General features: G+C 41.0%; 1 protein-coding gene and 1 long non-coding RNA gene across 3 annotated transcripts in view; both read left to right on the top strand.

Moving 5' to 3' along the window:
- The window catches only part of UBE2K (ubiquitin conjugating enzyme E2 K), a 34,531-nt gene that overhangs the window by 2,435 nt on the left and 6,122 nt on the right, over positions 1 to 25,974 (top strand). Inside the window, exons 1-5 of one of the 2 annotated variants that reach the window (XM_083458504.1) lie at positions 2,888 to 3,007; positions 18,824 to 18,917; positions 22,946 to 23,004; positions 23,935 to 24,017; positions 25,804 to 25,903. In XM_083458504.1, the coding sequence (XP_083314630.1) occupies positions 25,814 to 25,903 (90 nt within the window). In that variant the 5' untranslated portion in view covers positions 2,888 to 3,007; positions 18,824 to 18,917; positions 22,946 to 23,004; positions 23,935 to 24,017; positions 25,804 to 25,813. Of the gene's footprint in view, positions 1 to 2,887; positions 3,008 to 18,823; positions 18,918 to 22,945; positions 23,005 to 23,934; positions 24,018 to 25,803; positions 25,904 to 25,974 lie in introns of those variants that run through there. The other variant, XM_083458503.1, reaches the window with a different exon arrangement.
- On the top strand, positions 3,990 to 8,347 carry LOC310657397. Its single transcript, XR_014501741.1, has 3 exons — positions 3,990 to 5,521; positions 5,868 to 6,788; positions 6,830 to 8,347. It is a non-coding gene; the product is annotated as an uncharacterized lncRNA (long non-coding RNA).

Raw genomic sequence — 25,974 nt, 5'->3', positions numbered from 1 at the left:
GAACTTACACAGGAGATATGCTGACATAACTTCCTGGTTAAGATAGGTTTGACATATTGTCTTGTACTGCTCCACTGTTGCCATCTTGAAAATGTTAGTTAAGAGCAACTCCAGCTGATTTTCGGTATGATTGAGGACCATTTCACACATTATGAGAGGCAAACCTAGACTTGCCATGTATTTTTTAAAAAGATGCAAAATTAATCCCAGCATCATAATCGGTGTACTTATATATACATGTTTGCACATTTATTATGTTTACACTTAAAATATTTTAGTTGTAAACCTTTTTAGGTATCTATCTACATATCATTATATATCTATAGATATATAATTGTTTTCATGTGTGAGGATAGCAGTGACAGCATACAGAAACAAAACTCTCAGTCTACTTTAGTAGACTGTTTTAAGTAGATATATACTTCACTCTAGTGCCAAAAGTTGTGGACACACATTTTCCTAATTCTGGCTGCATTATGTCCACAGCCTTTCCTGCATGCTGCCTATGCTAACATAATAAATGCCCCTTCAGATTGTCATCTCTAGATAGGAACTTTGTCCTCATTTCCAAGCAGTTGTGCATTGAGGAGCAAGTTTGATATTAGTGATCTGTTGATGTTATATAATAAGCAGTGCTATAAGTATATTGCCTGTCAGTGAGTTGTATCCAGAAGCTCTCTTATGCTGTACTACAAATAATAATAAATTGAAATCTTTCAGTGTTGGTATGATTGATAATATTTGAAGAAATATTATTTTGGTTTAAATCTGTGTCTTGTTCTTCAAGGAGCTCAGGGTGACGTACATGGGTGTACAGTGGTGCCTCGCAAGACGAAAAGAATCCGTTCTGCGAGTCTCTTCGTCTTGCGAAGCAAGCCCATAGCAAATTCGTTTTGCGAAGCACCTCCAAAACGGAAAACCCTTTCGTCTAGCGGGTTTTCCGTCTTGCGAGGCATTCGTCTTGCGGGGCACCACTGTATTTCAATATCTTCACAACCGCCCTGTGTAGTAGGTTAAGCTGAACAATAAGCGCTAACCTGAGGCTGTCCCATTTGCTTTATGAGAATTTGCTTTATGGGAATATCTAACATTAGTCATATTGGGGAGTTAGACCCATTGAAACCAATGGATTTGGGTAACTTAAGTTCATTGATTTCAGTGTGTCTGCTCCAAATAAGATGTAGTTGGATATCACCTAGATTTTTTTCCTTGTCCAACTTCAGTTCTTTATTCATTACCCCACACTTCGGTCCAGACCACGTGCTAGATTTATAATTGTTATCATAACTAATTCTGCCCTTCCTCAACACCCAGTATTGTGAAGATGTTACCAAAATGGGTTCAGACTACCATACTGTCCCTATTCTTTTATTTGTGGTGATGAGATACTGTATTCCTAAAAATTAGTAATCCGTAGTTATCATTCTGAAATATGGTCTAATATTTCACACTAAGAAAATCAAGATGATGGCAACTTTGAGGATATATAAGAAATTATCTCTTGTAGGTCTTGGTGTTGGATCTTTCAAATAAACTGTTAAAACAAAGGGAAGACACTAATGCCTAAAACTAGCCTAGAAAATTTGAAGGACCGCTTTTGCAGCTGTTTTGCACATGGAACTCCAATTAATTTTATTCTAAGCTTACCTGTGAGGCAATTGCAAAATGCATGCATATGCAACAGCATGTCATCATATCTAGAATTGCATCCAGTTGGTGTCCAGGAACACATCAAGGTGATCTTCAGCATTTTTCTCCCTCCATGCTGTTCTAAAGGGTTTCACAACCCTCTGGAAGCAGAAATGAAGCAAGGAAAGGAATTACTGAATCCTCAATCCCTGTTGTTCTGAATGAAAGAGTCTTCTGTCAGCATAGGACCACCATTTGTATACAGCCCCTTAAGAACATTTTAGCTTCTTTCCACATTAAGTTTCCACTTGCACAGGGCATACGTGAACTGTAACATTTAAATTATATAAATGGTTTGGTGGGTATCCAAAGTGGCTGGAAAATCAGGAGTGCTGGTAAATGGACTGACTGGTTTACTAAATGTAATATAATTCATACTGATTTTGGCAAGAATGTGTAATATCTGCCCTTGTTTTATATAGAGAATAAAAAACTCAATTTTTATGATGAGTTTGGTTAGCTGGTTTTTTGTTTTTGTTTTAAAAAAAGCTTAAGGTATTTTTTTTAAATGTAAAACCTATCACATCTTTCCACTAATACTGGGGGCCCCTCCATGATGGCTTAAATTTATGCTTAAAAACATAATATATTGCAATTAAAAACAAAAAGACAAAACAGCCAGTATAATAGAAACTTATTTATGGATAAAAAAAAAACAAATCTGAAAACCTTGTGCAAATAAAACATTTGTAATTAGTACCCCAAAGAAAGCAGAACAGGCACCTAACAAACCTAAGTAGGGTGTCCCATAATTGGGTTCCATAGCTATCCAGCTTCTCTCTGGCAGAAGGAACACCTGAAGCAGAGCCTTAAATGAAGACTTTAACACAAAAGGAGTTCATATGGGAGCAGGTATTTATTTGAAGAATTGTTATCCTGCTCTTCAGCAAAAATAGAAAAAGGCTGCCATACTGACTTTTAAAGATCAATAAAAACAAGGCATTACCTCCCTTCATGCTTAAAAGTCCAAAAGACATGAAGCAAAATGAAAATGAATTGGGAGGGAGGAGGAAATAAGCAAACTCAGGTCCCCGTTCTTAGTTACAGGTTCTTGTAATGTGCAGCTGGGATGGAAAAAGTTCATCCATGAGCCAAATGTTGCTCTCCCAGCTGGAAGTGTTCCCCAACCCCATCTTCCCTCTCTTGCTATAGTCTGATGTAATAGTTGCTGCCAGGTGACAGGAGGGAAAAGGTGTAACTCAGCAGAGCAGAAGGGGATCCTGCCCCTCTTCTTCTCTGCCAAGTGACAGTTGGTGAACGGACAATATTATTTTGTTCTGTTTTCCTGTTGGGAGCATAGCCTTGAGTTTCAGAGCAGGTACAGAGTTTCTTGCAGAAGAGAGTTTGCAAATAGAGAGCATCCTTGGACTCCTGATCAAAGCTTCCATCTGGCACTGCTGGAAATGGTTTGGGATCAGGGTGGTTGGGGTCTGAAGGTGGAAAGAAGAAGTTTGAATTGTAACTGGAAACAAACTGTCAGTATGGATATTTAAGCATTCTGTAGATTCTAGTTAATAACAGTGACTACATTTCTGAACTAGTTGAAACTTCTGAATACTCATCATAATCAGCCCCATGCAAAATTCCCTCCAGTAGTCTAAACTGGACATTACTAAAGCATGGATAACTGACAATATTTGCATTTTTCACTGTTGCACAACCAGCAGTGAAAGCTGCTTCTGACCACCAATTTTACTGCAAGGCCAGACCTAATAGTGACCCAAGTGAATTTCATGGGGGAGGTGAGAGGAAATTGTTGTTGTTTAGTCGTTTAGTTATGTCTGACTCTTTGTAACCCCATAGACCAGAGCACGCCAGGCACTCTTGTCTTCCACTGCCTCCCGCAGTTTGGTCAGACTCATGCTGGTAGCTTCGAGAACACTGTCCAACCACCTCGTCCTCTGTCGTCCCCTTCTCCTTATGCCCTCCATCTTTCCCAATATCAGGGTCTTTTCCAGGAAGTCTTCTCTTCTCATGAAGTGGCCAAAGTATTGGAGCCTCAGCATATCCAAAACTGGCTGAATACCCAACTCCCTGATCATCTTTACTCTCTATTAACAAAACCTTTTTATTTTTTCTAGATAATAGATATCTATTTCTTTGGTACAAAGTTTGATGAAAGAAACAGCTAGGTGTCATTGTTTTTATATTGATGGTGCTATACCATATCCCCAGATGCAGCAATTTCATGTAGATGGGGAATAGTGTGGGACAAGGATGGGAATCCGTGGCATTCCATAGCAAAAACGTCATTAGGTGGGGCAGAAATACCCAGTGTTAGAAAGCTAGGAGCTAAAGGTAAAGGGACCCCTGACCATTAGGTCCAGTCGTGACCGACTCTGGGGTTGCGGCGCTCATCTCGCTTTATCGGCCGAGGGAGCTGGTGTATAGCTTCCGGGTCATGTGGCCAGCATGACTAAGCCGCTTCTGGCAAACCAGAGCAGCACATGGAAACGCCGTTTACCTTCCTGCCGGAATGGTACCTATTTATCTACTTGCACTTTGATGTGCTTTCGAACTGCTAGGTTGGCAGGAGCTGGGACCGAGCAACGGGAGCTCACCCCGTCGTGGTGATTTGAACCGCCAACCTTCTGATCGGCAAGTCCTAGGCTCTGTGGTTTAACCCACAGCGCCACCCAACCCACTACATAGCACCTTAAACCTAGGTTATGGGCTTTGCAACAGAATGTACAGGCATGCTTTTTTATAGCAAGAATACAAACCTGAAAATGAATGAACTGCAGCTAAAATATTATGTTCATTTTTCACGTGGTCTAGTCCTTCCCCTGTCCCACCTCCCTAATATTCTTAAGAGAGTCTCTCCTCCCATCTTCAGAGAGTAGCTGGAAGTGGGGAGGCAGAAAAAGGTCCTCCTTTCCTTCCACTTTGCAGTTTTAATCTGAAATCTTAGGCACAGTACTGCTCCCAAAGCTCAGAAACTGCTTGCACTAATGAAATTCTGTTGCAAAATGCACCTAGAACAATGGGAGTTTCGAACACTAGAAATACCTACTTCTTGAATCAGTGCACCAGAGCACCTAAATAATTTTTGCACAAAGTGGAATTAGTTGAATGTCAGATTGCCTGTGCCATTTCCATGGAATGTATACATACTGTAGGTTTCTGGAGCATGTTCTAGACTGGAGTATATAGCTAGGGTTCATTGTTACCCCATATCAAATGAGAGCAGGGGTGGTAAACTCATGTCAAGGCCTGCATTCCCTTTTAGTCTGTTGGCAGCATGCTAATAGTAGATGGGACAAGAATAAAAGTGGGAGGGCCACCCCTTTTATCTCTCTTTGCACCATCCCTTTTGAACACCCTCTTTCTGCTATCCCATTTCCCCTCCTGTCCTTGTTACTCTTATGCAATTGGGCCAAGAACTGGATGGAAAGTGGACTAAGGGCAGCAGGTTGCGCATCCATTCTAAAATATGCTCAAGTTTCAGATTGCAGGTAAATATAATCATTATGAGCTTTTAGAAAAGTTTGCCTGATGTCATTGATCTTTTAAATGAGTTGATTACCTTTTTGCAAAACCAGTGTTCCCTGCAACACACTTTGAAAGCCACTTTTTAAAAAAAGTACAGTACTCTTATCACAGTAGCTAAAATCATACGTTTTGTTCATTGCAACCCATGTTTATGTGTCACTAAGGGCTCACAATATTCCAACAACAAGGGTTGATACTTAGTAGAGCTACTTATTTTATTTTTCATAAGATATGAAGGAAACATCCATATTTATAGAAAATAAATTGCAGATGGTACGGAGCCACTGATTCAGTTTTTTTAATAAAAAATTGACAATATAAGCCTATGCTTGTCTACACAGTTAAAGAAGAATACCGTATTTTTCGCTCCATAAGACGCACTATTTTCCTCCTAAAAAGTAAGGGGTAATGTGAGTGCGTCTTATGGAGCGAATGGTGCTGCACAGAGAGGGAGAGCTGCGCAGTGCCCCTTCAGCAAAGTTGGAGGAGGAACGGAGCCCCTTCTGTTCCTCCTCCTGCTTCGCAGGAGAGACACTGCGCAGAGACAGTGGCCAGCACTGTGGCCACACAGTGGCCAGCTTGATGCCTGTGGGAAGCCCACAAGCAGTACATGAGCATCATAGCACCTCTAAAAACTATATGTAAAAAATCATAGCACCTCATACGGTCGGGCGCGTCTTATAGAGCGAAAAATACAGTATATAAAAGGATGTCTGAGATAAGGATGGAGCTATGTACAGTAGAGGAAAACAGGGTAATGTTCTGGAAACTGCTACAACTTAGGGGTCTAAAACTGAAACATTTTACTTACCTTTAACATATGGTTACAACTGTTATTTTATACTACAGAGCAACAGGGATGTTGATATATTGCCATGTCAAATATTATGCAACATGCTGTTTTAAAAATCTATCCTGTGTGTCATTTGGTTAAATGTTTATACTAGTTTTAATTAAACATTTGTACTACTGTACTTGCCCCAAACCTTCAGTTGTAACCACAGTCCAGCAACATGTATGCAACACATCCAGGTGTGAACCTGGACTCTCTTTTTTTTCTTAAGAAACTCCATGTATTGATTCTCTGTGGGGTTTGTGTTACACAAAACAGTTTGGAGATTTGGAATACGACTTTCCTACTGTGTACCTACTGTTAGTTGCATGTGTATAGCACTTGTTGAATCAGGTACTAGTTGAATCAAGGCTTTTTCTACAGTGGCTCCTCTTTTGTGGGATGTTCTCCCCAGGGAGGCTCGCCTGACACCTTCATTACATATCTTTGGTGCCAGGCAAAAACATTTCTCTTTAACCAGGTTTGGCTGATGAACATTCTATGGCTTTTTTTAATGTGTTTGTGGGAGGAGGGGTTATTGGTTTGTTTTCGCTTTATTATGTATTTTATATTCTAATTTTGTATTTGTCTGTTGTGAACTGCCTTGGGATCTTCAGTTGAAGGGTGACATACAAAATCAATAAATATTATTATTATTATTAATACTAATAGTGTAGTTGAGAAGCTTCTGTTTAATTTATTAGTGGTGTGAATAGACATAAAATAGAAGTGCTTTAAAGGTTTTAATAATAAACTTCACATTGGACCAATAAAGGCTATTCGACACAGAGAAGCTCTTAAATTGAACAATAAAAGGCTATTCAAAATATTACCGGGAGTGGAGAAATGATATAGTATAGTGGCAGTTATTGTACAAAGAGTGCTCAAAACAGGTCACACCTGCTTATTTCTGATTCCAATACCCAAATTAGTGTCCATGTTTAGACATTGCATGAATTAGGATGATGCAAAGAAGCCTGATGTCCAAATGCAACGGATAGGTTTCATTGCAACAGCTCCTAGTACTCTAGAGGCAGTTCATAGTCTTACTACACCTAGATTCTTGTGGGCTTAAAAGAACTAAGGTGTTTTGAAAACAGGATAAAGATCCTACTTAGTACTTCTTGAGAATTCCTCTAGGACAGTGGCTTTCAACCAGTGTGCTGTGGCACCCTGGGATGCCTTGAATGATGGTCAGGGGTGCTGTGGGCAACACTGGCCTCTCTCCCTCTTTCCTTTCCTCCCTCCCTCTGATGCCCTGTTGTGTCTCTGCCCCACAAAGGCTTGCATAGCTGTTTGTTGCAGCAGCTCTGGCTACAAGCTTCCCAGGTGAGTGGGGCCTCTGGGGCTGGCCAGGGAGTGCTTCCCAGGCCCCTGTGGGGTTGTGTGAGGAGGCGCCTCTCTTTGGGGCAGGGGGAGCAGCTCAGAGACCAAGGGTGGCAGCCCAGAGGACTCCCAAGGAGAGGGGAGAGGAGGCTGAGGGAACACTCCACAAGGGAGGGTGTTTGAAAAGGTGAGAGGCTGCCAGCTCTGCAGGCAAGGGGTGACATAACTGGGCTCCTGAGCCCCAGATGGGAGCCGCAGAAAGAATGCAGTTGGTCAAGGGAGCTGTGGATTCAAAAACGGTAAATCCTCTGCTCTAGGAATTAAACTAGTAATTTTATTTTCAGCAACTTTATTAAGCTGGACGGTACAGTTTCTGTTTGTAATATGTCTAGGAAGCATGTAGCATTGGTGAGACAAGAGGCATAGCAGGAATTTGTGGTGCATCTGGGTAGCTTTGCTATGGTCCATAGTGATGGTGCTTAAGCTCCTGCTTCTTCTTAATTACTTTGCTGTTGCTTAGCCTATGGCCAAAGTGAAAGGGTGTGGCTATTTATTGTAGCACTCTCTGGTCCTGTTCATATGTAAGAGGAACCCATGGCTTGGCATTGTGGCCAGGGATGATAAAGCTACAGTGCAGTAACCTTTTCAGGACCACAAGCTCCCCACACCTGATCTAGATGCATTCTAATCTGGTTTGAGACCATGTTTTGGGACCAGGGAGGACTTGATTGCCCTGAAGGATCACCTTTTTCAAGAGAAGCACAGGGGGAACATGACTTCTGCTGGATCACTCTTTGCATTTTAAGACCTGTTGCCCAAGGTATCCTCCTGGTTGAACTCCATGGATTCATTGTAGGAGGCACTGTACCTCAGCGGTGCTACCTACAGAGGTGGTTTCATGGAGTCACATTGGGTGACCGTTTCTCAACCTCCTAGCAGTTGTGTTGTGGAGTTGTCTGTAGAAGGGAAGTGGAGACAGTATTTGAAAGTCCCTGATGAAGGACCTGAGAGGTCCTTGGAACATCCATGGATACTAGTATACTTGTTTGGTCACTGGATGTTAGGTACTATTATTGTGTTGGTCTGTGTTTTTATTCATTGTATGGTTATTTTTATGTTTTGAAGATCACTTTAATATTTTTAAGTAATCAACGGTATATAAGCATTTTAAATACATAGAACAATAATTATTTACTTCATTTTTCTCTCCTGCTTTCCTTTATATAAAACAGTACCATGTTGTTGTCAGTCTGCCCCATAAGCTGCATGCTACATGAATCTTAAAACATTATAAATTGCTTCAGAATACCTCATGAGAAGCAATTCATAAATTAAAATAATAACAATAACAAAAATACACATACGTTTTCAGAAGGTCTTTCAGAGCTAGATAACTTTGTTCAGTCATTTGGGGGGTGGTACTGGGCAGCCTGGAAATAGCTGCTTACACTTTGAAGGATAATGCAAATGAATGTTTCCTGTGTGGCAGGTGAAGAAGGTAGGGATCTCCTTGAGAAATCAGGATGTTTTGCATTACATCTTTAAATAAGGGCGCTCTATATTAGGGTTAGCTTTGCAGTTAGAAAGTGAACTGTCATGATAAGGAGAAAGGGATTTCAAGACATTGTGACTGCATACAAACAAACAAAATTTCAGTTTGGGTTGTTGCTGGTTTTTTGCAACTTTATCTAGCGTAAATCAGTTATGGTGGTGCCTCGCAAGACGAAAAGAATCCGTTCCGTGAGTCTCTTCGTCTAGCGGTTTTTACGTCTTGCGAAGCAAGCCCATTAGCGGTTTAGCGGCTATTAGCGGCTATTAAAGGCTTAAGGGATTAGCGGATTAGCTGCTAAAAGGCTATTAGCAGCTTAGTGCCTTAGAAAAAGGGGGTGGGGAGCGGAAAAAAAACCCCAGGAATCGCAATCGCAAGACATTTTCGTCTTGCGAAGCAAGCCCATAGAGAAATTCGTCCTGCGAAGCACCTCCAAAACGGAAAACCCTTTCGTCTAGCGGGTTTTCCGTCTTGCGAGGCATTCGTCTTGTGGGGCACCACTGTATTCCTGTTTGCAGCAGAAACTGGCCCTGAAGAGTCCTGATTGGTTGACCCCTTCAGTGTCACAGGGCCAAGTCACTCTCAAACTTTCCGGAACAGTTTTTTGTTTGTTTGTAAAGCACATTATTTGTGCCCCTTTTTGTACCAGTAGGGTGGCAAAGTTGCAAGTAATGAATGTTCACATTGCCCATAATTTAAAATTTTTATTTAAAGGCAGACACCTGGCCTGTAATGGGTGGAAGGGCAAAACAAACAACAGACTTGGTGTTCAATTTGCTGGCCAGTATATCTGTCAAAAGGTTGTGAAGGCAGGGAAGAAGCTGGCCTCAAGCTGTGGAAAGAAAAAGAACAAAAGGGCTTAGATTTTAAGTGCTTTGCTTTTTTACAGGAATAAATGCTTTAATAGTTGTGTTTCTTCACTACCTGCAAGCTTTATATTTGCTTACTTCACAATTATTATACTTCCTGTTAGGCAATTAGGGATAGTGAGCCAGTTAGGTTATTCACAAATTTATGGAAGATTGGGAAATGCCTTAGGATGTGAAAAACAGTGTATTTTTGGTTTCACCTTTTCCTTAAAAATTGGATGGCCAAAAGGAATGCAATTCTGTTTTCTTCTCCTTTTATGTACTTTATGAATCTGCTAAAGCCCATTGTCAGCTAGACTTTTCAGTTGGAAAGCCAATTGGCCTGGCCAACGAGACTTGCGTGCCAGCAGTATTTTATAGTAATGTTGAGAGCAATACAGTTCTTGTACTAATGTGTAAAAAGCCTGGAGGGTATAGGCTAGCTATATATAAATATCTCATTGGAGGGAGAAGACAAGGTAGCATAAATAAATAACATAGAAAATGACTTTTTAAAATAGTCACTGGAGGTGAGTGTTGACTTAAATAATGTTCTTTATAATTGCTTAACTGGTGAAGGAAAGGAGCCTATTGCAAACCAAGGCCACAGTCTCAGTGTGCTCCTGGACTTAATGCAATCTCCTTGCTTGTTCCAAGGATATAGTGGACAGCTTAGGATGTTATATACAGCTTGCAGAAGAGTTTCTTACCTTAAGCATCTCTTCCCCTCCTCCCCAAACATGCAGCATAATGGGTGAGATTTAGTGTAGTCTGAGCAGGCATCTGCTTCTTCTCCCCTGAAATCCTTCTCTGTGCCCCCCAAATCTGCTCAGGACAATTGGGGGACCCTAAAACAGAATTTGGGAGGACAGATTGCGGAGTGGGGGGAGAGAAACTGGAAACCCCATTGTGCACGTGGGCAGACATTATTGGATGTCTCTCGCTATCCTAAGTCTTTTGGAATGCTGCTTCTCTGAACAATTATGTTCCAACACCTTCAGTGTATATGTGGATTCAAAATTGCAGTCCATAACTATTGCAATAACTATTGCAACTTAGCTGGAACAGCAAAATGTTCCTGCATTGCAGGGGGCTGAACTATAGATGATCCTTGTGGTCCCGTCCAACACCACAATTCTGTGATTCTGTAGCTCCATATACCTGCTTAACTATGGTTAGTAGATGCACAGTACTTCAACATTCTGTATATTGGTTAAAAATTGGAAGTATTTAGCATACAAAAGACTTGAAGGAAAATTTGTGGCACTGTGTGGACATCTGAGCTAGTAAATTTTGTGATTTAATAATTAGTTGATGATGTCAGGAGGGTCCGCCATAGTCTGTCTACAAAAAAAAATATTTACTTCTCTGAAAGATAGCACCTTAAGTCTTTGGAGACCGTAACCTTTTAGAGCAAGTTTGTAACCTGTCTTTGTGGGGTAATGAGAACTTTTTATCCAGCAAGTGCATAATAGAAAACGTAAAATGTTTGCTCTGTTGTAAGTGTTCATTTATAGTGCTTTCTGCAATGAAGAACACTTGCAAACAGTACTGGACATTTTCAGTCAACCCTAAAGTTAACTATTAAATGAAAGTCTTTTTCTTCGATGCTAATATCATTAATGTTACTAGTAGCTTAATTCATGCTGATAAAGATGAAATGTATCTTAATAGTGAAACAGCAAAGTCTATTATTAATCATTGATATTGTGAATTTGCTTCACATTGACGTATCCATTTATACATAGGTCTAAAAATAGCTTGAATATAGCACATTTTCAGTGACATATATTTTTCTTCCACCTTTCCTTATTTTTGCAGTTGCATTATTGGAGGGAGGTTTTGTGGCTCCTGCCAACGGTGGGTGGTGGGTAGTTTCTGTCTATGATAAGGAATCCTAGATCTGTAATTTCCTTACATGTTTTAGGCTAAATGCCTAGAAGTGAAATTGTTGGGAGGGAAAAGGATTGTTAAAAATGCATCTTTCATTGCTAAAAATGCATCTTGCAGTCCTGTTTAAGAATGATTCGGTTTACAAACTCCGCAAAACTGGAAATAGTGTCCCAGTTTGAGAACTTTACCTCGGTCTAAGAATGGAATCCGAATGACGGAAGGACACTGGCGGTGGGAGGCCTCATTAGGGAAAACATGCCTTGGTTTAAGAATGGTTTCGGTTTAAGAATGGACTTCTGGAACAGATTAAGTTCGTAAACCGAGGTACCACTGTATAAGCATTTTTTGGGATGGGTGTGTGCCCAAAAGCATTTCATTGGATTATTTGCTAATTTTCTGAGTGCAACCAGAAATAATTCTATTTAGATGCTCTGCATATAGTACATAGAGTCTACTGTATTTTTTGCTCTATAAGACGCACTAGACCACCAGACGCATCTAGTTTTTAGGGGAGGAAAACAAGGAAAAAATACTCTGAATCTCAGAAGCCAGAACAGCAAGAGGGATCGCTGCGCAGTGAAAGCAACAATCCCTCTTGCCGTTCTGGCTTCTGGGATAGCTGCGCAGCCTGCATTCGCTCTATAAGACGCACACACATTTCCCCTAACTTTTTAGGAGGGAAAAAATGACTCTTATAGAGCAAAAAATACGGTAAATATGAGCACAGCTAAAATCCCATTTCCAGTCATGGCTGTAATGCATGTTAGAAATGTGAACGAAACTTTGCATTATATCTATATATACAACAAACTAATATTAATGGTGTCCCAAGCTAAGAGAGAACTATTGTATTATTTATTGTAGCTGCTACAGTTTGAGTACCATTTTCTAGTAAGTATGATCAGGTAATAAGACTTCATTGAAGGATATGCATACAGTGGTGCCCCGCAAGACGAATGCCTCGGAAGACGAAAAACTCGCAAGATGAACGGGTTTTCCGTTTTCTGAGTTGCTTCGCAAGACGGATTTCCCTATGGGCTTGCTTCGCAAGACGAAACGTCTTGCGCCTTTTTTTTAAACCGCCAATGCATTCCTATGGGAAATCGTCAATACACATTGGTGCTTCGCAAGACGAAAAAACTCGTAGAACGAAAAAACTCGCACAACGAATTAATTTCGTCTTGTGGGGCACCACTGTATTTAAAACTCTGCCCTGTTTAAGCATAGGAGCCCTTTGAGAATTTCATCTCAAGACTTCAAACTCATTAGGAGTTGAATACGCTACTATAACCTTGATGGGTCTTTCAGAGGAATAGTACATTCCTCCAGTTCTCCAAGGGCAGTATTTTCCATAGGTGAAATCTATATTTAAGAAATGCTTACCTGTTACCTTTTGGAATCAAAAAAATCTTTGTAGTTTAGAGAATTGTATAATTGTAATAGCGATCTTTGTAGTTTAGAGAATTGTATAATTGTAATACAGTCTACTAGAAGGGAGAGAGTCTTCAACCATTAACTTTTTGTCCTGCAAATAGTTTGCACCGTCATTGTTTTACAAGGTATGCAAGAACTAGTATAGTTGCTTTAAAGAAGTAAGACTTGATTAACATGTTTTGAAAAACCAGTTTCCTTAGCTAAGCAGAAACTTTGCTAAGGTGAGTGGGCAGGAGTGATGTTTGAGGGCAAGGTAAGCAAAAGCAGCAGAATGTCTCCAGGCAGCAGGTGTGTGAATTCTGTAACGACTGGGTGGTCCCCATTAAATGTCATTATGGAAGCATGGCAAGTTAAATTTTTGAGTCCCCAATAAATAAAGCTGGTTCATCAAGTCTAGTTATGTCAGGCAAAAACATACCTATATGTCTTGGCTTCATACACTTTTGTAAAGGAATTGCAAACTGAATTTACTATCTCCAAGCCACTTTCGTGTGTCTCTGTTTATAGGGAGGGTTTATCACAGTTGGTTTTGCTTTAAATTTGATATAAATTTAGAGCTGATTTTTGAAATGGAGACAACTTCATCCTAGCAGTGGATTTTTGCTAATTTGCAGCCTAATTACATGCTTTACTCAGTCCTAGTCAATGATGTTCAGTGTTAAGTTTTCCCCCAGGTCTCAGGTTCATTAGTAACAAAGAACGGATGCCAATTAAAAATACAGTATTAGGCAAGCTTGGTAGTTTCAATGTTTTTAGCTTTGCGTACTAAATTCAAGTAAAATAAACATGCTAAATTAGATCTCACTTTAGGGCATCAAAAAAAGTTTCACTGCAGATTACCCTAATTTCCCAGTTAATTTTTTCTCACAAAACATACAACACTGGGGCAAGTTCTTGTATTACCATGGCAGCATAAGACCCACTGCTCCTTCCTGCGCCATCAGAGAATTTGAGAAGTCCAAGACGATATGAAAAGAGTCCATGCTGCAGTTCCTGCCAGCATTGAACCCTGGATTGATGGTGTCATATAGATGAATGATGGCACAGGCTTCTCTTGCATGGTTTGGAGTGTCTCGTGTTCTCTTGGCAGTATAGGAAGTAGGAAAAAAGAAAAAGGTAAAGAATACCTGGACTGTTAAGTCCAGTCAAAGGTGACTAGGGGGTTGTGGCGCTCATCTCAATTTCAGGCCGAGGGAGCGGCATTTGTCCACAGACAGCTTTCCGGGTCATGTGGCCAGCATGACTAAACTGCTTCTGGCTCAACGGAACACTGTGACAGAAGCCAGAGCACACGAAAATGCTGTTTACCTTCCCACCACAGCAGTACCTATTTATCTACTCGCACTGGCGTGCTTTCGAACTGCTAAGTTGGCAGGAGCTGGAACAGAGCAACGGGAGCTTACTCCATCACGGGGATTCGAACCGCCGACCTTCCGATCTGCAAGCCCAAGATCACAGCGCCACAGCACACACCAAAACCACCGTGGCAACTTAAAATGTGCCATTCGAGATAACTCTCACTGGGGTCAAGAAGTGTTGCTCCCAAGTAAGATTTGATAGTACAGTGGTACTTCAGGTTAAGTAATTAATTCGTTCCGGAGGGCTGTACTTAACCTGAAGCTGTTCTTAACCTGAAGCACCACGTTAGCTAATGGGGCCTCCTGCTGCTGCCGCGCTGCTGGAGCACGATTTCTGTTCTCATCCTGAAGCAAAGTTCTTAACCTGAAGCACTATTTCTGGGTTAGCAGAGTCTGTAACCTGAAGCGTATGTAACCTGTAGTGTATGTAACCCGAGGTACTACTGTAAAGTGAGAAAGAGAGATGGTGGCTTTCTTGCCATAGGCCATTGGTTCAGCTGCTATCACTGCGAGGTGATCAAGGGGGCGGGGAGGGAGATCCAGATAATCTGCACTGGGGGGGGGGTAGCAGTGAAGACACTAAGTGCCTTATAAGCAAGCAGGCGGTCATCAGCTAGGACCACCACTGGTGTCAGCAACCCATGTTGGAAATTGCTAGCCCAGATGTGTGGAACCTGTGGCCCTCCAGATGTTGCTGGACCTGCAACTCCCATCAGCCCATCCATCTTGGCCAGTGGTCAGGGATGATGGGAGTTTTTGTTTGGCAACCGTGTGCTTGCGTAATCCTGACCAGGATTTCCCGTCTCCTACTCTTACCTCCCAACTGTTAGTGGTAAGGACATCTATCTTCTTGAAACTGCCTTGCAAGATGTACTGTCTAGAATTGGGCATTTAACTACTTTAAAAAGACTGTTGGTTGGCTAAAAGAATTGATTGAAGCCTTAATATTATGCGAGCAAAGATATTAATCATCAGCATGTTTGATACTTAATGCTAATTACTAAAAAAAATAGCTGTTATTAGGCAACCTAAAGAAGCAGTGGATTTTATTTATTATGCCTTCCTTCAAGGCACTGGCATTTTATTCTCAACAGCCCTGTGAGTTACCTTTAAGCTGAGTGCGTGTGGCCAGCCCAAGGTTGCTTAACAAACTTAATGGCTGAGTGACCATTTAAATCTTAGTCCAGTCCCATAAGGCAAAGCAACCTCTTCAACTGATGACTTGCTGTGTTCCTTTTTGGAACTCTGTTCCTATTTGAAGATGTCTGCAGGTGTTGGCGAAAGAAGCCTTGTGACTTAGCTGGGGCTATAGAGGCAAGCTGTCCTCGCTCCTGCTCTTACTAACACGTGACTCCATAATGAAATGACTTGAGCAATCATCTCTCTGGAAAGTGGACCCATTCTGCTCATGCTGCAGAACACTGAACGTGCACATAACAGTATATGATCAGCTTAGTTTTCATTCTGTGCCCTGGACCTTTTCCTGGGCCAGTCTGTGTAATGACTCATCTCTTAGGCCAGTTTAGATGCCCATCTCGGTGCATTCGGTGCATGTTGTCAAAGCCACGCTGCCCACACACTCTACTGTAACTTAAGCCTTAGTCTCTATAACTGAAATGATACACATTCTTCCCCTGTTTACCTCTGCCTGGTGGTGCAGCTAGTCTAGTCTTGAGGCCAAAATCCAGGCTGTCATAGCCAGTGGTGGGGAGCAGGGTTTGAAATTAGCCAGGTGCATTTTGCGCCTAAAGATTCTCCATTTGCGAGCACCTCAAAAAGCCTCGGTGCCATTTTTTTGCGTGACACTCAAGGATTACTGAAATTATGTGCTTTGAAGCCTGGAAGTATATGTTAAGGACAGACAATATGTTAAGGAGTTTAACAATAAAGACTAGAGTGTTTTGGAAACTGAAGTACGGTACCAATATTTTTATTGTAAATGTGAAATTAAGCATGTCTTAACAATTTTTGCTAAGAATGTGATATTGACAATGTGTCACTTATGTGAATTGCATATTAGTTCATGCTTATCAAAATAATGGGATGCGGGTGGCGCTGTGGGTAAAACCTCAGCGCCTAGGACTTGCTGATCAAAAGGTCGGCGGTTCGAATCCCCGTGGCGGGGTGCGCTCCTGTCGTTCGGTCCCAGCGCCTGCCAACCTAGCAGTTCGAAAGCACCCCCGAGTGCAAGTAGATAAATAGGGACCGCTTACCAGCGGGAAGGTAAACGGCGTTCCGTGTGCTGTGCTGGCTCTCCAGATGCAGCTTGTCACGCTGGCCACGTGACCCGGAAGTGTCTGCGGACAGCGCTGGCTCCCGGCCTCTAGAGTGAGATGAGCGCACAACCCTAGAGTCTGGCAAGACTGGCCCGAACAGGCAGGGGTACCTTTACCTATCAAAATAATAAATAAAAAGTGTTGCCGGCACCCCAGCCCAGGTCCCATAAGCCATTTGGCTCCTAGATTTTCTATCCCAGTTTCTAACACTGATCCTAGAGAGTAGGAGAAGATGGGGACAGTGGCAAAGGGGTCCTACATTGGTACCTGGGTTGCATGTCAGCGCTCAGTGGGACTGATGTCAATTGTGTGTAGCACCCTTCTTATTTTTAGGAAGGTTTTTTAACCTGGGGTGGTTTGGCATGTCCATGTTTACAGATTCTCATACATCTTATCACATATATTACAACTTTTCTACAGCAAAATGGTATTTGTTTGTAGTGTGTCCAGCATCAGGGCAGCAGAATCAAACTCTCTGATTCCTATTAGAATGTGAAACTGCATTTGCTCAGAATATTTCTTTTCTTTTTATCAGAGTCGGCAAACTGTTTTGGTCTATTTGTTTTTCTGTAATGTATCAGGAATGTAGAAGCAATTAATAAGACATAGAGTGACATGGGGAGAGATTTTGTGTTCTTCAGAGCGGAATTCGTACAAAAGTAATACTGTTAAGGCTGGGGTCAAAATTGCTTGGTTGCACCACCTGCCTCTACTTCCTCTGTGGTCTCCCTGTGTCAAATTATAGATAGTATGCTAAGTCATCTGGGTAGGGACTTTTGTATCTGTAAAGCACTATGCACATTGATGGAAACATATATATATATATTTATATAGAGAGAGAGTGTGTGTGTGTAAGCTGCCATTTCCTACACAATAGTCTTGGAACATCTGATAATATTGGGCTGTGGCTCAATAATACATGGCTTAGTTGGTGATATTTGACATATCAAATTGATCAGCAACACATACTTTGCCATCCTGCTTGCAGATTTTCTTCCTAAACCCCCTTAAGTCTACAGAAGAGTACACTGATCCCCAAAGGCATTGTGGCAGTATGTAGTTGTTAAATCCTGAGAACACTTGGCATCCTTTTTAAAAAGTAACTTGCTTATACTCATGGTTGCTGTACTTATTTAAGACACATGGATGTTTCAAACACAAATCTTATTTCAACCCCATCGGATTATTAGCATGCTGTTTGCCATAGGTTCTTTCTTTCCTGCATCCTTTCTGTTCCCTACCTTCCCGTCCACCTTTGCTGGTAGTGATCTATAAAACAGTAGAGAGATGAATACTCTTAAGAGTGTGGGAGGATGTGGCTGAACATGAACTGTCTGCTTTTGCCAAGTGTCTGTATTCAAAGCCAGTGGTAGTTCAGTAGTTGTCATTGCCACACTTATATTTCTCGGTTAAATCTGTAATTAAACAACATCATCATCATTCTATACCTGCTTTTCTCAACCTTGGATCTCCATATACTGTTGGACTACAATTCCTATCATCCCTAGCTAGCAGAACCAGTGGTCAGACATGATGGGAGTTGCAGTTCAACAACATATGGGGACCCAACGTTAAGAAAGGCTGGTCTAGACTCTAGGACTTTGCCTTAGAATTAGGTTTTTAATCTGCTTTGGAACGTATTTACATTGTTTGAAAACTAATGATCATGAAGAATAAAAATGTGCCACCCATTGTTAATTGGATTGTTTCTAATGTCTATTTTTGTGGTTTAATAAATATGCAGTATGCATATAATCTAAGTACTCACTTGGCAATTTAAATATCAAAATGTCTGTGCCCAGTTAGATTACTTAAATCCCATTGACTTGAGTGAGATTTAAGCAGTTTAACTATGAGCAGATTTGGCGTCCTAGTCTAATTAAAAAAGGTCGCTGGACCTGCTCCATGCTCTTAATGTGTCTAATTCCAAACATACTTCAACCACTACATAAATATGATCTTGGAATTGTTAAATACTGGGGTTATGTGGCTTCCAGTGTGACTCTATGCACTGATGTATTACAGCAAAACTGCTGTCCGGTTTTTTTATCTCTATAAATTTAAGAAAAAAGAGAATACAGTACATATTAGCATCTGATTGTAATTTTTCTGTTTTTATTTTTAAGACAAGCAAAAATCAAATTAAAGTAGATCTTGTAGATGAAAATTTTACAGAACTAAGAGGAGAAATAGCAGGACCTCCGGACACACCATATGAAGGCAAGTAATATTTTTTGTATAAGCCATAGTACATTTACACGTCTTATCACTTGAAGCTAAAGTTTATAAGAAATTGTATTGTGGCCCATCTTGAAGCCTGTTATTGAACTACATTTTTTTTTTAGTGCAGTCACATAAGATAAATAAAGATTGCTTCTTTGTTTGTAGCATATATCTGTTCAAGCTAGTTTGTGCACATAGTATTTTAGAAAACTTTGGGCTGCACTTTTGCAGGAGTTGGTAATGACTTGTGTGTTTGATCTGATAGAAATGCATGAATATCTTTAGTTGAACATAATTTATTGTATAGACACCTTGGAAGTAGTAGTGCAATCGGGGCGGAATTTCTGGGGGGCCCCCCTAAGAGTTCCATATTAATGATACAGTGACCTACTTTCATAAACATTTGACACTGAACAATGCCCAGTAAGAGGAAGTAGCGTCTGCAAGCATTTTTAAGGACCAGTTTTTCAGGCCTTAAGTTAAAATTCAGCTGCTCTCCAGGTCTTTCAGCTCACTTCCTCCCACCCCCTTCTCTTGCCCTTCTTGACAGAGAGTAGTAAATTAATTCCAAGCAATTGTTGGGTATCTATTGACAATGTAAAAAGTTGAAGTGTACTCTCGGGACCTGTCTCTCTTGCTTATGTTAGCTACATAAAGCACCATGTGATAGGTTAAGAATGAAACAAATAATTACAATCTGTGGCTTTTGAAAAATACGGAGACCACCAAATATTTAGTGAGCTAGTTACTGTGAATTAGTGTATACCGGGGTTGTCAACCTGGTCCATAACCACCCACTAATGGGCGTTTCAGGATTTTAGGTGGGCGGTAGGGGGTTCTATGGCACAATTGAATCCTCCTTCCATCGAGCACTGGTAGGCGGTAAGGAAATTTTACCATCAAGAAAGATGCATTAGTGGGCGGTAGGTATAAAAAGGTTAACTACCCCTGGTATAGACTGTTACCTTTCAGGGGTGCTTCCACTTGTTAAAAACAAATGCACAAGTTTCCTCCTTCACTGAGATGAGCTTTCAGTAAGTAGTGAATCGCTAAAGAACATTTGTGCATAGGATGGCTATATAAAGAAGCAAGATACACGTGCATATGTCTAAGGTGGTACGCATTATGTGTACCACCTTAGACACATGATGCTGATGACAGGCATCTGTCCGTGAATCAAGGAGGGAAGAAATCCCACCGCTCCCCAAATCTGCATCAGGGTGTTGTGGACCCTCCAGAGCAGTTTGGAGGGCAACAAGGATATGAGAAATTGCCCCAAAATGCTTGCTTCTCCGTTCTGCAGATGTATGTCTGCCATCTTTGGGGGCAGGAGGGAGGATGCCACTCATTATGTCTTGTAATATAATTGTTTTAAAAAGCCAATTTCATCACCCATTCTTTGAAGTTGGCTTTTTTTTGAAACTGAGCTTAGTTAATGTTAAGCCACGATCCTTGGTTTGGACAAAATGGGAATGTGTGGTGTGGCTTACTAAATAAAAGAGCAGAATCTTCCGACGTCCTCCTTCTGGCCATATGGGAGGGAGAACATGCAAGCTCAGTTCACTGTGGTTCATGCATGTCACAATAAACCATAGTTTATCATGAAATCCAAATGTGGCTGCCATCTCTCCCAGAAGAACAGTCCTTACATTACAAATCCCAGGACCCTCGAGTTACGTTGAAAAGTGTTTATTCCAATAAGTCACAGAGTGAGAGACCTTTTGTATACTGTGTGTTGAAACTGAAATTCTGCACTCCCAAGCTACTTTAGAGAGGCTTCTGGGAATCTTAAACTGCTAACTCAAAATCTTTGATTTCCAAACTGCATGTATTAATAAGTTTTTATCTCTCTTCATTCTTGCCTTTTAGTATAGTTATAGGACACCATCCAGTCTTCTAGTCTCATTTTACACCACAAATGCAGCTCCTTCAGTCTAGAGTTTGTTCTGCCTTTTCAGTTTGAATCTGCCCTACTTAAACATAAGAATCCAAAATTGGGCACAGTGTTCTTGTCAGTGCAATGTACAACATGGGTGCATCATTTCTTCCACTTGAACTCCTGCGCTTACTACCTTTTAAGCAAATGTGTGTTTGCTGCCTTTGCAGTTACATTACTTTGCCGCACGGTCCTCTTACCACCGACAAAGATTTCTTGATCTTTCCTAATGTCTCATGAGTTCTCATTCAGCAGCAAAAATGTTTGTTAACAGCTCCCAAATGCATGATTTTACGCTTCTTAACTTTCCATTCATTTTGCATAACTTGTGCAGTTAAGAATTGGGTGTCATCAAATAATTTTATCAGTGTTCCTACTTCCCTCCCTAGACCTGCTAGTGAAATCACTGAGCAGAAGGCATCCCAAGACTCATCTTCTTAAGGGAGGGAGTTTCCTTCAACTTAAAAGTTTGCCTTTTGCCTTAACAATTTGCCTTTGCCTGTCTTAGTCGATATTGATGGTGGTTTTTTTTCCCCCCCATTCCATGTTACAAAATGGCCACACTAGACACTTTAGTTGATATTCATAACAACTGGAATTGCTGGCAAAATTCCCCCAAGGTGAGCTTTTTAATGTCCCTGAATTCTTTGCTGGCACTTTCATAATCTGAGTTGGAGGAGAATTCTTGGCTTCTCTCTCTTGTCTGGGCATCCCAGAGGCCTTGCCGCTGTCCCTGACTGCTGTTAGCAACTATATGCTGGTAGGCTAGAGAGGATAGTCTCTTCCCTTCCCCTTCCTCCCTCCCTCATCCTTTTCTCTTTCTGGAGTGTGGAAAAGTGGCACATATTCCTGGGGCCCATAGGAGCTGCAGTGATTACAGTTTGCATCCCCCTTTCACTCATCTCCCTGTGCATTGCTGCTGCTGCTTCAACCAACTCTGCGTGCCGGAGAAGGGGAGATGTTGTGCCGGGAGATTAGCTGGCAGCGAGGGCTTCTGGGGACAGGGAGGGCAGCCAGGTACAGGTGGAGGGTTTGTTTTTTTAATCTCAGATTCTCAGGAAAAAAATAACTGCCCCCTACCTTTCTTTCCCAGAAGAACTTAAATTACCGTATTTTTCGCTCTATAAGACGCACCAGACCACAAGACGCACCTAGTTTTTGGAGGAGGAAAACAAGAAAAAAAATATTCTGAATCTCAGAAGCCAGAACAGCAAGAGGGATCGCTGTGCAGTGAAAGCAGCTATCCCTCTTGCTGTTCTGGCTTCTGGGATAGCTGCACATCCTGCATTCGCTCCATAAGACGCACACACATTTCCCCTTACTTTTTAGGAAGGAAAAAGTGAGTCTTATAGAGCAAAAAATACGGTATTTCCAGGTTAACCCAAAGCAGATTTTAGAGACCATGCCCATCTCTAGTATCTTCTCTTTCCAAAAGGCCAGTTATTTTGAATAAGAAAATGTGTATGGGAATCATGGGTTGTTTGTGTTTTGCTATGTTGCTGTTTATGTGTCTGGTCTCACGAGGGCTGCTACTTCATTGAAATGAGCGAACCATGCCATGTGTCAGTGGCTCGATCAACAAGAAAATAGGGGAACTGACAGGATTTATTACCTTCTCTAAAGCTGTATCTGATTGTTCTTCACAAAGAATAAAGAGGAAAATTCCCCACCCCAGGAGTTTAAAAAGCATGTTATTGTTATTTATTGTTTGTAGTGTGAAGTTCGATCATGTCATTGTTATTGATGGATTGTAAGCTGCTTTGGGGTTTGTTTGAATGAAAAGCAGCGTGGTTAATAAAGCAAATCAATTAAATAAAAAATAGTGAGACGGCAAGGACAGGGAAATGCAAGGTGAGTTGGAATAAATGTGGAAGAGTTTTGGTACAATCGCTGTTGAAAAAGACCTGTTGCACATAGGAATGTAAAAGCTACAAGTCTTTTTATTAGGATTGCTTCTGTCTGAAAGTAAATGAGCTGTTAACTTAATTTTCTAAGACAAAAACTTAAAATGCCATTTGATTCCCTTATTCAGTCTTTTGGTAAAATACTACTGGCAAAGTGTATAATATTTGTGTGTTGGCTTTTGCAGGAGGAAGATATCAACTAGAAATAAAAATTCCAGAAACGTATCCATTTAATCCCCCAAAGGTACAGTGAGCATAAATTATTGTGAATAGTTCTCTACAATGTTTCTGTGTAGTAGGTGTTTTGTTATGCAGTGCTGTTACTCCCCAGATCTTTCTGGATCGACACAGAAACAGCAGTCATTCACCCCTCATCATTTTATGTCAATAGTCCCTGGTCACAAAATATTACACAGCTGGCAAAGCAATGATGGAACTTTTTAAAACAAAACTACCTTCAACATAACCTTGTTGTGAACAGCTTAGTTCACCCCCACCCTATTGCTCTCTGCTTCAAAACCAATGTGAAGGCAGTAACTGTTAGATCTAGGTTGAATTGTATATATAATATTTATTAATATATATGTTTTAGTATAATAGAAATATTACACATACTTTTTAAACTTCAGGGTGTCTCAAGACTCTTTTGGTTTTGCTACAACAGACTAACACAGTTACCCTTCTGAAAATTGCTATAAGGATGCATCTTCATTCCCTGTGTTTCTCAACTCACTTGGTAGCCGTAGATAACCAGGAAATCCACGCAGGCAGGTAACAAAGGGATGGATTTCTCTGTCATCTGTCTGCTTTTTTATAAGGTCATTTTTTAAACTAGTCTGCTAAGAGGTATCACATCAGATTGCTGTGGGAGCTCACCCAAGAAAATGTTCTCCATGCCAGAAGAAACACTGCATTTCAATAAGTACAAAACCATCATATTTAGGTGTTTTTTTATCTCAGAAATCTTGATCATCAATATTATGGAGGAATATTTTTTCATGTGGCGAAGCATCCAGTCATGTGAGCTCCCACCTGCATTCTGCTGTGGTGGAACTCAGGTTTACCATATATTGCCATTTGTGAAAACAGTTGGAGGTTTGCCCATTAAAAGATGTAGAGGTTGTCTTGAATACTTAGCAGCTAATTTAATAGAATTTTTTGCTTTATGTTCTAGGTGCGGTTTATCACAAAAATATGGCATCCTAATATTAGCTCAGTCACTGGGGCTATTTGCTTGGATATCCTAAAAGATCAATGGTAATGTTGTGCATTAAGTTCTTGAAGATCCTCCAGATAATTGGACAATCGTCTATTTACAAATGTAGTAAAAATTAATTATTGTTTGTTGAGTGAAGTTATTAACAATGGATTATTGATTAAATGAGTATACCACTGTTCATCTGAAGATCAGAGGGCAGTTGGACGGATGGAACACAATGGATGGAAAAATCATTTTCATTCTCTACTTATATTTTTCATAGGAATTAGAAATATAATGTGCATTAAGTGTTTCCTAATTTTTATTGCTTTACTTTACAGTGGTTTGACAGTTTAGAATGCCCCCCTACATCTTTTTTACTGTACCTCTTGGTTTTTATTAACCATAGTTTGCTGTGACATCTGAACTGACACACTATGGTTAGTGCTTACACCCAAACCATGGTTTCTGGTCTGTCATAGTTGGATGATTTGAATGGCAAACTATGGATAGCAAAAAGAAGGAAGTGAATGAGGGAAGCATGAAAGGGGTGCAAATGTGTGACTGCTCCCCTTCATTACACCACTGAGCTGTTTTTACTTACAAATTTAGAAAACTGGATGACTTTTCCGATTAGGAGTGCTCTGTACAGCAGTGTTAGCCATAGGTGATCGCTGAGTTTTTACTGCTTTTTTGACTTTTCTGTTTCTTAGTAAGAACAGGAATTGGAGGCTAGATCCCCCATGTGATCTTCAGCTCTGTTCTGGAGGGTCCCCCAACTCTCTGGAGTCAACACTCAGGGCACAGTGGGGACCGCAGGGAGGAATTGGTAAAAATTGCCTCCTCTCTTCTGTTAGTTGAGACATTCTTGTTGTTGTTGTTTAGTCGTGTCCAGCTCTTCGTGACCCTGTGGACCAGAGCACACCAGGCACTCCTGTCTTCCACTGCCTCCTGCAGTTTGGTCAGACTCATGCTGGTAGCTTTTAGAACCCTGTCCAACCATCTCGTCCTCTGTCGTCTCCTTCTCCTTGTGCCCTCCATATTTCCCAACATCAGGGTCTTTTCCAGGAAGTCTTCGTCTCATGAGGTGGCCAAAGTATTGGAGCCTCAGCTTCAGGATCTGTCCTTCCAGAGAGCACTCAGGGCTGATTTCCTTAAGAATGGAGAGGTTTGATCTTCTTGCAGTCCATGGGACTCTCAAGAGTCTCCTCCAGCACCATAATTCAAAAGCATCAATTCTTCGGCAATCAGCCTTCTTTATGGTCCAGCTCTCACTTCCATACATCACTACTGGGAAAGCCATAGCTTTAAGGGTCTCCAAAGTGCTTTTACAGTTTGGTTGGAAGCATTAGTGGACACATAGAATAGCTGTAGATTTAGGATTTGCTCTCCTTGAGACATTAGACCTGTGCCTGAAATATATCACTTCAGACTGAATATGGGGCTCATGTGCTTGAAAATTAGGTATCAGGGAGGATTCTACCCAAGTTGTATTTTTTTTAATGTGGGGAATGTGCTGTCTGCCTCTCACGCACACACAAGGGCACATTCCCTCATATGAGCCTCCAACCTAAAGGCTGAAGTGGTATAGCTCAGACACAGGTTTATCATCTCAGTGAGAACTTGGCCATCATTTTAGCCTTAATGTCAATTAATTAGTGTGATTGATGCAAACTGTGGCAAATGAGTAGCCCAGGCATTCTCCTCTGGTTGAGTGGTACAATTAATGCATGGCAGGGAAAGATGATTTTAAATAACAGAGTTGAAATTATTCTAAAGGCATTGCAATCGGATTTTTGCGTGTGGATAATAATGTGAATTTTATTATTTCTAATTTATTCTTAGGGCTGCAGCAATGACTCTTAGGACAGTGTTGTTATCACTGCAAGCACTCTTGGCAGCTGCGGAACCTGATGACCCCCAGGATGCAGTAGTGGCAAATCAGGTATGATGCTTTAGGAAAACTCTAGTTTTCTCTATTCATAATACTTTTCTCTCTTCAGAAGTACACTGACA

This window comes from Podarcis tiliguerta (assembly GCF_965153285.1).
Source record: "Podarcis tiliguerta genome assembly, chromosome: 9".
NCBI lineage: Eukaryota > Metazoa > Chordata > Lepidosauria > Squamata > Lacertidae > Podarcis > Podarcis tiliguerta.
Note: the sequence above shows the minus strand (reverse complement) of the source record. Positions and strands in the feature narration are given on the sequence as shown.